The sequence below is a fragment of the Panthera tigris genome, chromosome B4 (genome assembly GCF_018350195.1).
Source record: "Panthera tigris isolate Pti1 chromosome B4, P.tigris_Pti1_mat1.1, whole genome shotgun sequence".
NCBI classification, from domain to species: Eukaryota; Metazoa; Chordata; class Mammalia; order Carnivora; family Felidae; genus Panthera; species Panthera tigris.
The window spans coordinates 43,245,375-43,260,041 of NC_056666.1; the positions used below are offsets into that span (position 1 = coordinate 43,245,375).

The 14,667-nt window shown below is 37.5% G+C and overlaps 1 protein-coding gene across 2 annotated transcripts; it reads right to left on the bottom strand.

The window, feature by feature from the left end:
• Positions 1-1,732: 1,732 nt before the first annotated feature.
• On the bottom strand, positions 1,733-14,431 carry KLRB1 (killer cell lectin like receptor B1). Of its 2 annotated transcripts, none has more exons than XM_015541279.2 (6): positions 14,288-14,431; positions 8,878-8,976; positions 8,146-8,220; positions 6,784-6,938; positions 6,302-6,417; positions 1,733-2,449 (listed from the first exon to the last, which is right to left on the bottom strand). In XM_015541279.2, exons 1-6 carry the CDS (start codon positions 14,370-14,372, stop codon positions 2,428-2,430), a joined length of 552 nt encoding a protein of 183 aa, XP_015396765.1. In that variant the 5' UTR covers positions 14,373-14,431; the 3' UTR covers positions 1,733-2,427. The 2 variants fall into 2 exon arrangements, with proteins under 2 accessions (XP_015396765.1, XP_007090629.1); XM_007090567.3 differs by having other exon boundaries at positions 1,733-2,636.
• Between the last annotated feature and the right edge of the window lie 236 nt (positions 14,432-14,667).

A 14,667-nucleotide genomic window follows, 5' to 3' on the forward strand; every position in this document is an offset into this window, starting at 1 on the left:
TTTGAAAAAGCTAAGTTTGGGGTGTCTGGGTGGCTCAGTTGGTTAAGCTGCTGACTTTGGATCAGGTCATGATATCAGGGTTTGTGATTCTGAGCCCCCGCCCAATGAGTTCCGTTAACGGCTCAGAGCCTGGAACCTGTTTCGGATTCTGTGTCTCCCTCTCTCTCTGCCCATCCCCCACTTGTGTTTTCTTTCTCTCTCAAAACAAAAACAAAAATAAAAACAAAGCTAGGTTAAGGTATCGAGGATATTTTATTTTTAGTTTTTAGTTTTTTCCACCATGTTTTCCCATGAGACCTACTTTTTAACAGGTAAGGTGCCTAATGAAGAGAGCTGTGAAGTGAATAGGTAGGAAGGTCAAACAGAAGCAAATGGACTTCAAATCCAAGCACGTAACATAGAAACGAAACAGAGGGGGTCTCACTGGTTCAGCTTCAAGGTCAATCTCCTACAACATAAACAGACTGTTACTGTGCCAGTTGGTCAGCTTAGCTCACTGTATCAAAAGGAGTCAGGGACTTCTCTTTTCTTCCCTCCATTGTTCTATCTTGGTACTTGTCCAACACTAGCCAGGAGAGCAGTGGAACCAGCCTTACAAGCGTAAAAGCAGCGCACGAAAAGACAGCAAAGGAGGAATGTAATTATATTTCAGAGGAGGAAAGAGAAATAAATGACAAATTGTGGGAGACAGAGAAGTTTGAGCAAAAATTCAGAAAGGAACTACCATTTGAGTTAAGCCTTCCACAACTACTAGGGTTCTTCTAGATAAAGAATAAAGATGTTGCGTGAAAACAGCATCACACCCTTGCGGGACAACAGGTATGAAACTCCGTAATCCTAAAACATCAGGAGGTGTCTGGAGACAGGCAAGGCGTCTGTGCCTGGAGCGTGTGGGCTGCTTAGAGAAAATGTAGATGGCAGATCTTGAATGACACGGGATCTCTTTTGACGTGTCTTGGAGTTGCAGTCGGCTTATTGTCAACAAACACTGACTCAAATACCGTAACCAAAATTGTTCCTTAGACCTAATATTTCTTAATCTGCCTAGAATACGGTTAGACCTGCCTTCCTCAGGAAACTGCATCCTCACCGTCTGAGTCTCGGAGATGCTCTCCGGTATCGTCCACCGGTAAGCCTCGCTGATAAGCTCATACTGCAATAGCAAAAGTCCAAGACCCTAAGTTCTTGGAGTCATTTTTTTTTTTTGTAAAAGTTTCTTATGGACGTGCACTTTGGGGCACTTCGTTTCAGATCTAACAGGTGTAGGAGAAGGAACAGGCCCATGTTTGGAATGCATTCTGGTTTAACTGGATGCACTTAGCCTCATCCTGATTCGCTTTAGAAGGTGCAACTGAATGTCATCCAAGGGTTGGAAATGTATGTTATCAGTTATGGAAACACTTTTTTCTTGCAACGCAGGTTTCTGTTCTTTGCAGGTCATTTCCTCAAGGGTGCCAAACATTTCATAGTCTCACTTTTATGTTACATTGTTTGTAATGACGCTCTTGTGTAGAATGTCTCCCTAAGTAATTTATTTCCCAAGTATCTGACACAAAATGAATTATGCTTTGGGGTTTGGATATATTCAAAATTTTATGTTAACTAGTATTATAAATCATCATGAAAAACAGAAATTGAAATATTTAGGTCATTATTTTATGTATTTGGATTTATGTAATTCAAATTGGCATTGAATGATCAAAGTAAGTAAATACCTATTTTTCAGAAATTTTATTGTAAACCTCCTTACACAATAAGTCCAGGATTATTATTGTTTAATCTCCATAGAAAATGTGGCATATTTTTAAAAAGTGAACACTCCCGACATTTATCTGAATAAATATTTCCCTTTTGATGAAAAAAATCGCTTATTTTCCACTAAATAATGAAAAATTTAATTACATATTTCCTACAGCCTGTGTGTGAGCCTAGAGAGAAAGGGACATAGAAGGAAAATAAAGAAGTAATGAGAAAATTAAAATAGGAAGAACACTGGAATGGCGGGAAGAGTTTAGGTCCCTTCCCAAGATCCTTTGGTCATGAGATTCTGATATCAGAGTCAAGAGAATGGACTTAGGCCAATGTTCTGGAACAATCCAGTTGTGTGATAATATGAAAAATCATAGACTATGAAATATCCATAGGACTTTAGAAATCTTTTACTGTAACTTTTCTAGAGGTGAGCTAAAGCATAGAGGGGATCAAGGAAGGCCACATGTATAGGCCAAGACTGGAAACCAGTCAGCTGGTCTGGGCTTCTCTCCATGGAACGTCACTGTATCTTAAAATGATACTTGGTTTCCCTATGTATTTGCTTCCTCATTCATACAATGAGTAGGTTAGCCGTGAACTTCTGTAAGATTCACGACAGTTTTAGAAGAGTCAGTATTGGTTCACTTTGTGCTTCTAGATATACATCGGGCCAGGTTAGCTGTATAGATGTGGAGACCTGTGATGGAAAGTAGAGAAATTGAGAGGGAATGCATAGTCAAGAGCCAGAACACGCCTTATTTCTGACAGGTTGTAGTTCTTTCTGGCAGATCCATTTATTGTCTGTGTCACAGTCCTCAGAAAAAATTCCTGTCGGTGAGACGTAAACACAGCTGTTTTTCTTAGTATAACCAACAATACGTAATCTGTGGAGCAAACGAAAAGCGTCATTTAGTGCTTGGAATTTTCTCACGTAATTCTCCTCATCCAGCCAGCGTCTCCTACAACTTTCAGGAAACAATGGGCTGCTAAAGTATTGAGTATAGAGCAAGCACACAGTCACAAACCTAATGGTGTAAACTTTTAATTTAAAGCTAATAATAAATCTCCGGCCCTTGCCAGTTTATCTTCACTGGAAAAGCATTCTCTACCAAGAAGCTTCAAACTAATATATACAAACAAACAAACAAACGCCAAGCTTTGCAAACTGGGGTTCTCTTCTTATTCTTATTCTGTCCTTAATACATGTGAAAAGTTTCTTAACTTTACTGAGCTTCAGTTTTCTTAAATAGAGAGGACAGGACCACCTGATATTTGGGGGAGGCATTGAGATAGCCCATGTGAAGGTCTGACAATGCTTCAAGTTTGCACTCAGTAAACATATTAAGTAGACAACAGCATATGACGGACATGCAGGGTCTACAGAATTTGGATTGGCTTAGAAAAGAGGCTTAGCCGGGCACCTGGGTGGCTCAGTCGGTTAGGCGTCCGACTTTGGCTCAGGTCACGATCTCACGGTCTGTGAGTTCGAGCCCCACATCGGGCTCTGTGCTGAGAGCTCAGAGCCTGGAGCCCGTTACAGATTCTGTGTCTCCCTCTCTCTCTGCCCCTCCCCTGCTCATGCTCTGTATGTCTCTGTCTCAAAAATAAATAAAAACATTAAAAAAAAAAAAAAAAAAGAGGCTTAGTTTGTGTGGTATGTGACCAGGGCCAGAGGCTTCCATTTTTCCTCATTCCAAACAGAAATTGGTGGGTGTCTGCTTCAAAATGTCATTGGTTCCAACACGCATGAGGCTTATGGCTCACTGCTGGTGGGGGGGTGGGACTAGTATTGGAAATAGGCAGCACTAGGGTGAGGTGCCAGGATAGGATGGTTCAAGACTCTCTTATCCATTTCAAACAAAGAGGATAGGGTTCTGTCACAGCTTTTCTTTGTTCCTTCACTGCATTTCTCCATGCAGCCCTTTCGGCCTGAGCAGCCAATCCGATTCCTTCCTAGTGTCTGACACCCTAGTCAACTTATGAACTTCTCTCAACTGGGCTATTGCCAAAGTCCGCCATGTTTTATCTCTTCTACCCATTTGATTCCTTCTTCCGCTTTACAAGATAACTTTTTAATGCTTAGATGGCCAAATCAAAGACTTTCTTTCCGAAAGATCGTCAATGGCTTCCTAGGCTTTCCTTAACCAGATCTCAGCCTGGTTCTCTACCTTATCTCATTTAATCCCTAAACGGTCCTGCAAAAACAATTACTATCACCCTCTATTTTTTTTTTTTTTTACCTGAAAGCCAGGCTGACAGTTAAAATGAAAGCAGAATTTAACGAATACTCTTTCTACTACAACCCCATTCCTTCCAGGTTTGCCTGATCACTGCCATATTTAATTAAAGCATAATTTTTATCTCAGAGTAAAATGGGAAGTTCAGCTGAATTTAATACATCCGCTCTACCTATATTTCCGCTCACGGACACTTCAGTGTTCTCCAATTTTATTATAAACTTCAGTAAAATAAATACACACACACTGATTTCAATTGACCCTAATTTGGGTATGAACAAAGAAAAATAAGTCAACATTAAATTTTCATTTATATGGGAATAAAGTACAGAGAGCAATCGCCAGAAAACATGTAAAAAATGAAGATAGATTTTTTTTTTTAAATTTGTGTGGTGTGTGTGTGGTGTATGTGTGGAGTACGTGTAGTGTATACGTGTGTGGTATACGTGTAGTCAGCGTATTTTGTGTGTGGCTTGTGTCGTGTATGTGTGATGTGTTTGATGTGTGTGTGTGGTATACATGTGTGGGGTGAAAGCACATTTTATCCACCAGAAAGAGTAGGCTTGCCCTTTCATAAATTTATTCTACCTCGGAACACTTAGACCTTAAAATAATTTTTTTTAATTTTTTTTTTAATGTTTATTTATTTTTGACAGAGAGACACAGAGCATGAGCGGGGGAGGGGCAGAGAGAGAGGGGGACACAGAATCTGAAGCAGGCTCCAGGCTCTGAGCTGTCGGCACAGAGCCCGACGTGGGGCTCGAACTCACCGACCGCGAGATTATGACCTGAGCCGAAGTCGGACGCTTAACTCACTGAGCCACCCCGGCGCCCCTAAAATAATTTTTTTGAAGAATCACCTTTAAAAAATATTTTAGAACTTGTGTCAAACAAAGTAAAAATTTGCTAATTAAGCCAACATATGTTTCAATGTTTAACACTTTTCCTTACACATTTACACTATAGTTTAGATAAACTTGGACATGTTCCTGTGTTTTAAGTCTCATGTGTTTTCCTCATATTCCTCATGTTTTTTGAATGATAAAAAAGTTTTAACTCTCATTTATACAAATGTGATTGAAGTCTTCACAGACTCAAAAACTGGAACACAGGGGCGCCTGGGTGGCTCAGTCGGTTTAAGCGTCTGACTTCAGCTCAGGTCACGATCTCACAGTTTGTGGGTTCGAGCCCCCCGTCAGGCTCTGCGCTGACAGCTCGGAGCCTGGAGCCTACTTTGGATTCTGGGTCTCCCTCTCTCTGCCCCTTCCCTGCTCATGCTCTGTGTCTCTCTCTCAAAAATAAATACACATTAAAATAAGTTAAAAAATAAAGCAACACAACATCCTCTCTTCTGAACAACTTATCAAAAGAAGTTCTTTACAGAAACATTATTTGGACGCATACTTTTGCTTCCGAGGAAAAAATTCTCTGCCTTTGTTACACAATTATCCATTAATTCTGTTAAAATATGTAATTTATTTGGGTAGTATCAACCCTCCTATCGAACCGATAATTTTCTTGGACATCTTACACAAAAAACTACAATGAGACACCCAATAGAAAATAGCTAATAGATCCTTTGTGGCCTATGCCATATTCATCACATCCCCTCAAATAATTGTCTCCTTTGCACCACTTGTTAAAATATACCGTTGACCTTTGAACATCATGGGTTTGAACTATATGTGTTCACTTCACATGGTCTTTTGATAAATACAGTGTGTTACTGTAAGTAAGTGTATTTTCTAGTTTTATGGTTTTCTTAATAACATTTTCTTTTCTCTAGCTTATTGCAAGAATACAGTGTAGAATAACTATAATGTATTTAAAGTATATGTTAATCGACTGTTTACGTTATCAGTAAGGCTTTCCGGCCTGTCTGGGTTCCACACTCTTGATATTTACTTTTTTTTTTTTTTTAATTCACTGAAAAACACTACTTAAATAATTCTGCATGCTAAAAGCCTCCAGCTAGAGATGGTTTAATGCGATCCCCATCCCCCCCACCCCGCCACCAAATTATCTATTCCTTGTTTCCTAAATCTCCGTTGTGGGTAAATATATATATATATATATATATATATATATATATATATAATATATATTGCTCTAAAGGGCTGATGTCTTTTCCCATATGGGACTTTCAACCAACCAGCTTCAGAATCGTTCATCTTCTAAGTCTATTCTGGATGTCTTGAAAATTTCTAAGCCAAATGGAAACCACAAAACTCAGTCTTTCATAACAATTTTACGTTCTCAAAATACAAAGCTGGTATAGAGTGAATATTCAAATTGGCTTATCAAATACTCACACGTTTGGATTTAAAAATGACCCATTTATCCACTTCCATTTCTTCTCTGATAATGTTAAATTTAATCCAATCCAAAACAGAAATTCTTTTTTAGGTATCAGGCTTTGTACGTGTCTCTATAAATAAAGCAAACAAAATGGCGGAACACTGAATCTGTATGATCTATTCATGGTTTGCATTTTTCTACTCTTTCTCTAAAACTGAGTTCAAGTCTTACCTCATCTATGATGACTTTCCTAACTCCCCATCAGAGTTGATTATTCCTTCTTTGTGATATTACTCTCTATATTTATATTGTTGCATTCATCAAATTACATTCAATTATTTCCTTATGTGTCTGTTTCGTCTCTCAGATTGTGAGCTTCTTGAAGTCAAAGTTGCTACTTGTATCTGCATAGCCCCTTTGGGCTGAACCCCAAAGGCCGTGGTAAGGTTAGAAAAAAGTGCTAAGTTCAATTAAGGTATCTTATTTAATTATTTACCAATTCTTCTGGATCTTGAAAAAGCAGCAAACTGGATTCTTTTGTGGAACAGTCAGCTAGACTGTAGTTCCAAGTGTTGGAAGCGAGAGAAAAAAACAAACATTTTTCTCGGAGTAGACGCCAATCTTTTGGGCACTTTAACAGATCTGGTTTCTCTGAAGTAAAGAGAAAGATGAAATAAATAAGTGTTCTAGTTCTCTCCTGTTTCCACCCACCACAACCAATCACACACGCACAAGTCATTATAAATGCACAGAAGTCTCTGATTATTATTGTGAGAACAATGAATGGATTGGCTATAATTTTGAGGTTTTTGACACTCTCCATTCTGATATCAAGAATTGGAAATCCATGACCAGTTGTATGGGGCATAAATGGAATCATAGAGTGTTAGAATAGGAAAAGACCATTAAAATCATTTACGCAGCCACATCTTACTTTTTAAGGCACTGACAGAATAATTTAAGTGCACATAATCAGATGGTGTGAAGAGTCAAAACTATTGCTGAATTTTCTCAAGCTCATCAGTAGTGTTGATCCCACTACATATCCAACAATATCAAACTTATCGAAAGGAGTTTTTACCTCAAACAACTTGTAAACTGCAAAGCAAATATAATTTATCGCCCTAAATTGATGACCAGTACTACGGAAAATTTCTAATTGCCAAAGTATATACTTGCTTACTTAGTGCAATCTGTTGGGTAACATTTTCCAGAAGGATTTTCCAGGTTACTTAAAATTGATGATCTGGGAGCATGTGCACCATCCACAATCATATTTTACTACAGTCATTCAACCACAGTGTCTTTATTAACGCACACTGCTTCGTGAAGCAAGATTAACCTTCTAGTCATGAATATGATAAATATTTAGAAACTTATTTTATATTTCAGTTTTACTAATTAACTTCAGTCAAAAGTTAACTGACATGCTCACTAAAATCATCCACTATTTCACTTAGGTGCGTATATTACTTCTTAACTTGTTATTTGGCTGTTAATTCTTGAATATTCTAGCAGCAACATCTGTGTTGGGCTGGAGTGTGTCAGGTAAGTGATTCACGATCATTGGCTTCAGAATACTTCTTTTGTTTCCTCTAAGTGTGGCAGTGTGACCTAGTGGTTAAGATCATCGGCTCTGAGGTCAGGCCACAGGTACAATTTCCATTGTCGCCTCTTACTTGGTGTATGACCCTAAGTGAGTTGCTTAACCCTCCCATTCCCCAGGTTTGTCAAACATAAAGTCAGAAAGCTCATACTATCTGAATATATGAGTTGTTAGGAGCCTTTACTAATGTAATGTATGGTATCGGTCAAATACGAGTTGTTATTTTTAGGAACTTCCAAGCTACAAAATTACCTGTTGTTTCATTCCTGTTCTCTTGAACATCCACACCGCTTTCTTCTATTGACGAGTTTTGCCTTAAGAATATTACTAGTAAATAAGGAGAAACCAGTAAGAAGATTAAATGCTGAATGTGGCAAAATGGATATGTTATTATCACTTCGGGAAACTCTGTTATCTCAACCAGCTTGAATGTGGGTAGAATATAAAGGCAATAGCTATGTAGTAACAAAGGGTCTAGTTAGAACACAGCATACGTAAACAAACAAACAAGAAAAAACACCTAACAATGAACTTACATAGACGTTGTTACCTGTTATCTACTCTTAAGTTGTTTATACTCCTGACCAAGCTTTCTCATATTCGGGAGGAATACAATTATGCCTACCCCATGGGAGAGATTGCCTAGTGCAATCTGGAATATAATAGGTACTGAAGAAACTGTAAATAATGGAAAATTTAAATTTTCTTTGTTATTGTCATGTCTTTATTAGAATGGTGATCTAATTTTAAGTTCTGGAGCACATCTGAAATACCTCATGAAGATGATCAGAACAATTAGGAACAGAAATCCAAAAGGCTGAAGTTTGCAGAGTAGATTTGGGCTGAGCAGTGTTAAAAGCATTGTTTTGTAATTGTTTTCCTTTCATCGGTCTTTCGCTAAGTTTGGGGGTGGCCAAGTTATTTGATACTCTAATGATAGGAACAAAATATGTATTCTGAAGCAAATGATCTTGAATCACTTACCTGAAATACTCAACCCAATCACAGTCAAGGTGAGAAGAATAACCCCAGTACAACCAAGTTTCAGAGCAAACTGATGCCAAGGTGGACCTTGACAGATGTCTGAGAAGTTAAGAAAATACACTTAGTTAACTGGTTGGGTCCATCTGGAACAAAAAGCAAAGGTGGTTTGGGTCGCATATAGACAGATTCAAGTTGGGAGCTGGGGGCAGGAAAGAACGCTTATCAGCCATATTAGAGCTCCACGAGATGGGTTCTCAGTCAGATCCACCTGAGATTTGGCTCATGAGTAAAACAGAAATATTTACGCTTGTCTTAGGTACAAAAGATTGGTGTAACAATCAAACGGGATAAATGTGAAAAGTTTCGAAAATTGCCAAGTGCTGTATGAAAATGAAGCACACGCCCTATTGTAGGAAGTAAGTCAAAGAATTTTGTCTAAAAAGGATGGCCTTCATCCAGTCAAGATATGTTAGAATGAGTTCTATGGAGGCTCTATTTTGTGCTAAGTACCATTTTAGCTTCTTGTGACACACAACAATTCTATTCTTAGACATGGATTCCTCTGCTTTATTGTTGGCTAAAGCAATTATCTCCAACTTGAATCAGAGAAGAGAGTTTTATGAGGCTGCATATTATTTTAGTATTTCGATGAATATAACATAACATGAGCTTATGTCTACAATGTTGCATAGTCTAACAAAATATCAAATACATTCGTTTTTCTCTGCAATCATATCATTTACAGTATACTGTGTCTCATGTTTATCATGTTTATCACAAATTATGATTATGGGGGAGCCTGGGTAGCTCAGTTGGTTGAGCATCTGACTCTTGATTTCTGCTCAGGTCATGGTGTCATGGTTTGTGAGATCGAGCCCTGCACCATGGTGTCATGGTTTGTGAGATCGGGCTCTGTGCTGACAGCATGGAGCCTACTTGGGATTCTCTCTCTCCCTCTCTCTCTGCCCTTCCTTTGTTTGCAAGCACACATGCTCTTGCTCCCTCTCTCTCTCACAAAATAAATAAACATTAAAAAAAGAAATTGTGATTATATTAATTAATGAAATGGAAGCATAAATTAATCATAAGTTTATCAATATATTTTGTTCTAGACATCTTTAAAACTATAAATTTCGTGGGGAAAAATAATGAGAGTAATTTTTTTTAATTTTTAATGTTCATTTATTTTTAAGAGAGAGAGAGAGAGAGAGAGACAGAGTGTGAGTGGGGGAGGGTCAGAGAAAGAGGGAGAGAGAGAGAGAGAATCCCAAGCAGGCTCCGCACTGTCAGCACAGAGCCCGACATGGGCCTTGAGCTCACAAATCGCAAGATCATGATGTGAGCCAAAGTCGAACGCTGAACTGACTGAGCTACCCAGGTGCCCCTGAGAGTAATGTTCTAATAAAAAAACTTGCAGGGAAACACCAGCTCAGATTCCAAAATTGAATCAGCTCTGATAGGAATTAGTCTAGTAATTCATACCTTAGTTACTGCACTTGAAATTGTATTTAGGTAATGCCTATACCTCTGACTTAATTATAAGACCCCTTTTGCTCTCACTTGGTTTGTAACACACACACACACACACACACACATGCACATATACACACATATATAACATATATATGTAATATAGCCATAACATGCATATATAGATACATATATATATACACACATATATATAATATAGCTGTAAGATATATTACAAGTTGTTTTCTAAATTATATTATTAGAGCAGAGGGCTTTTACAAGTAAAGGTTTTTTTAATTTATCTAAAGCTCTGGATTTATTTATATTATCTATTCTTTTTATATTTTTTTCTAATATTTCTCTATATAGACATTTATTTGTTTTGAGTCAGTTGTTAAGAATATTAGTACAAGGTTTGTTAAAATGGTATCTTTTATTCTTCTTAAATGTTCCAGAGTGACTTACAAGTCCATTTGCACTTTGTTTTTTTACACTGTCCCTGGCAATAATTTTGTGCAACCCAATTTGCAGAAAACTACTAATGGTCCCCTTAGTTAGTATATTGACATTCATATCTTAGCTCTTTCTAAAATGTTCCCCAGTAGATGGAATTTAGAATAGCTAATGTGATCAAAGATTATGGGAAGAAACAGGTGATCGATAAGATTCAAGGTAGTGACACATAGATTATCACCTATGAGTAAGTACCCAGAGGAGACTCCTAAACTCTGGGCATACATCTGGATCTGAGAACACCAAACTTGATTAACATTGACCTAGAACTTCTAATGAAAACCACTGTGATACAGAATGGCTAAATGCAGTCAATTAACCTAAGACTGGCCCTAAAATATCATTCCTTCCGGTTGTAGATATGTATATTATTTTACCTTTATGTCTCTTTCCTTCCTTGTCCTTTTTTCCCTTGAAACTTTGCAAAATGGAGACATATAGTGACTATTTTAATATTTATTACGGAAGCACAGCAGTGGTTAGAAGCAGAGGCTTTCAAATCTAGCACATCTGTATTTGAGCATGTTGCTTTGGGCAAGGTATTCTAGCTTCCTAAGTGACAAATTTCCTCATTTATAAGATGTAGACTAATATCTACTTCTTAAGGTTTTTGAAAGGACTATATGAAACAATTCTTCTAAAATGCTATGCATAGTATCTGGCACATAGTAATTATTCAATAAATATTAGGTTATTTTTCTTTTAATCTTTTTTAAAAACTACAAATCTTCCTCAATTTATTCCTTATGTATATTCCTTGCATCCCCATAAACCCAGTGAAAGTTGAAAAGATAGTCATTTGAAAATAGTTTTACTATCCCTAACCTATTGAGCATCATAGCTTAGCCTACCCTATCTTAAAAAGGCTCAGAATAATTACATTAGCCTGAGCTTGGGCAAAATCATCTAACACAAAGCTTATTTTAGAATAAAGTATTGAAAATCTCATAATTTAGGGAATAGTGTACTGAAAGTGAAAAGCTGCAGGTTGCACGGGAACAGGATGACTGTATTGGCTGTGACCTTCATGATGGTGTGGCTGATGGGGACCTGTGGTTGCCACCGCCCCGCATCACGCAATAAGATTGTGCCACTCCTTGCTAGCCAGGGAAGAGATTGAATTCAAAATTCAAAGTATGGTTCTGATGTCAGGGAGGTTGCACTTGTGTGTCCAACTTCCTAAAAGACTCTTCTCCCAGAAAGCATGACTTTGTCCCACAAGTCTTGACAGGTCTTGACTCAAATGTCTTCTTATCATCACCTCCTGTAATCCATTTGATACAGTACCCCCCACCAAACTAAATTCTACTTCTATTTTTTATTCTTCTCAATTTCACTCAATATCACGTGATCTTTTGGGGCATCTGGGTGGCTCGGTCGGTTAAACGTCCCATTCGGCTCAGGTCACGGTCTCGCAGTTTGTGAGTTCAAGCCCCACGTCAGGCTCTGTGCTGTCAGCTTGGACCCTGGAGCCCACTTCAGATTCTGTGTGTCTCTCTCTGCCCCTTCGCTGCTTGTTCTGTCTCTCTCAAAAATAAATAAACATTTAAAAAAAATGTTTTAAATATCACATGATCTTTTTACATATACTCAGTTATTTGTTTATTATGTCTCTTATAGTAGTATAATTGCAATAAAGGAAAATATTTTTTCTCTATTTTGTTCCCTGCTGTAGCTTCAAAACCAATAGTTTATTTTTGAATGAATAAACAATGTCTAGAGGCATTTTTACCAACACCTTACTTACTTTTCTAAGGGAGCAAACCATTGGCTGTAACAAAATAGGTCACAGCTCACATCTCCCTCTAGCTCGCTGACTCCTTTTGGTGCGTTCACTGTTTAACAGTTACCACAGCCTGAAGAGTTTAGCCAAGGAGCTCAGCAGTGGTTTCGCAATAATTGTAATATCAGATCAGTGTTTTTAAATTACACGTTTTGTTGGCCTTATTCTACTTTGTTTCAGATTTCCTTTCACGATGGTGAAATAGGACAAAAATATGATCAGACTGGACAAATTTTCTGGACGCACTGATTTGGGGTCATAGATAGTAATTTTTGAGGAAAATCTCACTGCTTTTCTCTGTATTCACTTTAGGTCATCCCTTTTAAACACCAGCCTCCTCCCTCTCCACCTTTGCTAGATCTGAATAGGGTAAGAGAAAGTCTCATTATTTCCCTAAAAAATAACTGTGGCCACACCAAACCCTGACTGTAGTTATCAAGATCCTCCAATTCCCCTTAACCCCCATAATGAAGAGTATAGTGAAACTTATTTGGTAACCCTAAGCCTTTTTTCCCGATTTAGAACATTGATAATTTAGTAGTTTCAAACCTATAGCAAATTATCTTAAAAGGCTATAGCCCAATGTTTAGCACAATATGAAATGAATATCAGGTTGGATAAAAATCCCAGTAATACATTTGGTTAGATTTCAGAACGTCATGATAATTCCGTGCATATTTTCTGCCTAGTTTCTGGTCTTTTTTCATCCATTTCCAGGCTATTGGCATCTGTCACCTATTACCTCACATGACCGTTACCCCTTTTTTTTTTCCCACTGACATAGAAAATACTAATTCCTCTGACATAGAAAAGTGCTGATTCCAACAAGTGTCAAATAGGTTCTTTTAATGATATTCTCCAGTGTCTCATGGCTTATCTCCGTCGAAACCAGGATACATTTCAAGTATCAAGTTTCAAAGTTAGAAACTATCAGATTATAATTACGTTGAAGTCTTTGATCTTGAATATGATATTCTTCCAGAAAAAATTTTCTCCTTCTCTTTGGATAGCGAAGGATATTAATCATTGCCCTTATACTTCATATTGGGGGGAAAAACACTATGGGAGGGAATGCAGTAAAAGTTAGCATTAGTATTTTGGGGAAGGATTTGGAATAAGGTACGTTACCATGATAGGAAGTCTCTAAAATATTACATTGTTCATACGTGTAAAATTATGTCTCTAAATTATTATGTCTCTAAGATAATTATGTCTGTAAAATATTACTTTGTTCATACGTGTAAAATATTTCTTCCTGGTTTTTAACCAAGGCTCAGGAATAGGAGTGATGTTCACTCTTCACACTAATATCTTGATAAAAGAAGAAACCTACAAGGTGTGTGCTTTTCGTCACAGTTACTGTTACCTACAGATAAGCTAAACTATACCATATATATATATCTTATATATATATATATATCCTATATATCCTATATATCCATATATATATGCTATATATATCCTATATATGGATATATAGGATATATAGGATATATATATAGGATATATATATATATATATATATATATATATATATAGGACTGCTGCTTATCCTCAGAGCTGTGATTTAAAACCATCAATATAAGAGAAAAGTCTAACTCTGAAAGACAAACAAATGCCAAATGGAAAACAAAAGGCACTTACCCTGAGGAAGAGATGGGGGTGATGAACTTTCCAGGCAAGGACCCCTGGATAAGTTTAAATCAGCATATGTCACTTGTCTGTCCATTGCAAGCAGGAGAACGTGGCACAAAACTTGTGCGTAAGGACAGACTCCAAGTGCTATGAGTCAAGATCAGAGAAAGGAAGTGCCCAGTCTGAAATGCTTTTTTGTTTCTTTTGTATCTCCTCCCACCTACACTTTTAGCTGTGAGGTTTCTCCGTAAATTAGTAAGACAATCCACTTACTGAGTTTCCAATATACTTAGATATGTAACGTCTACTTTGCGTAGTTAACTGGTCAGCTGTTTGACAAAATTTGGGGAAGATCTTGTTGTTGTTGTTCTAATCATCCCTTTTGAGTA

Bases quoted from the DNA above. Each gene is read 5' to 3' on its own strand.
- KLRB1 (XM_007090567.3), bottom strand. From the start codon at position 14,372: ATGGACAGACAAGTGACATATGCTGATTTAAACTTATCCAGGGGTCCT. The intron at 8,977-14,287 runs GTAAGTGCCTTT...TTAACTTCTCAG, and splicing joins ACCCCCATCTCTTCCTCAGG to ACATCTGTCAAGGTCCACCT. The intron at 6,418-6,783 runs GTAAATAATTAA...CTTTATTTATAG, and splicing joins TTCAAGATCCAGAAGAATTG to AGACACGTACAAAGCCTGAT.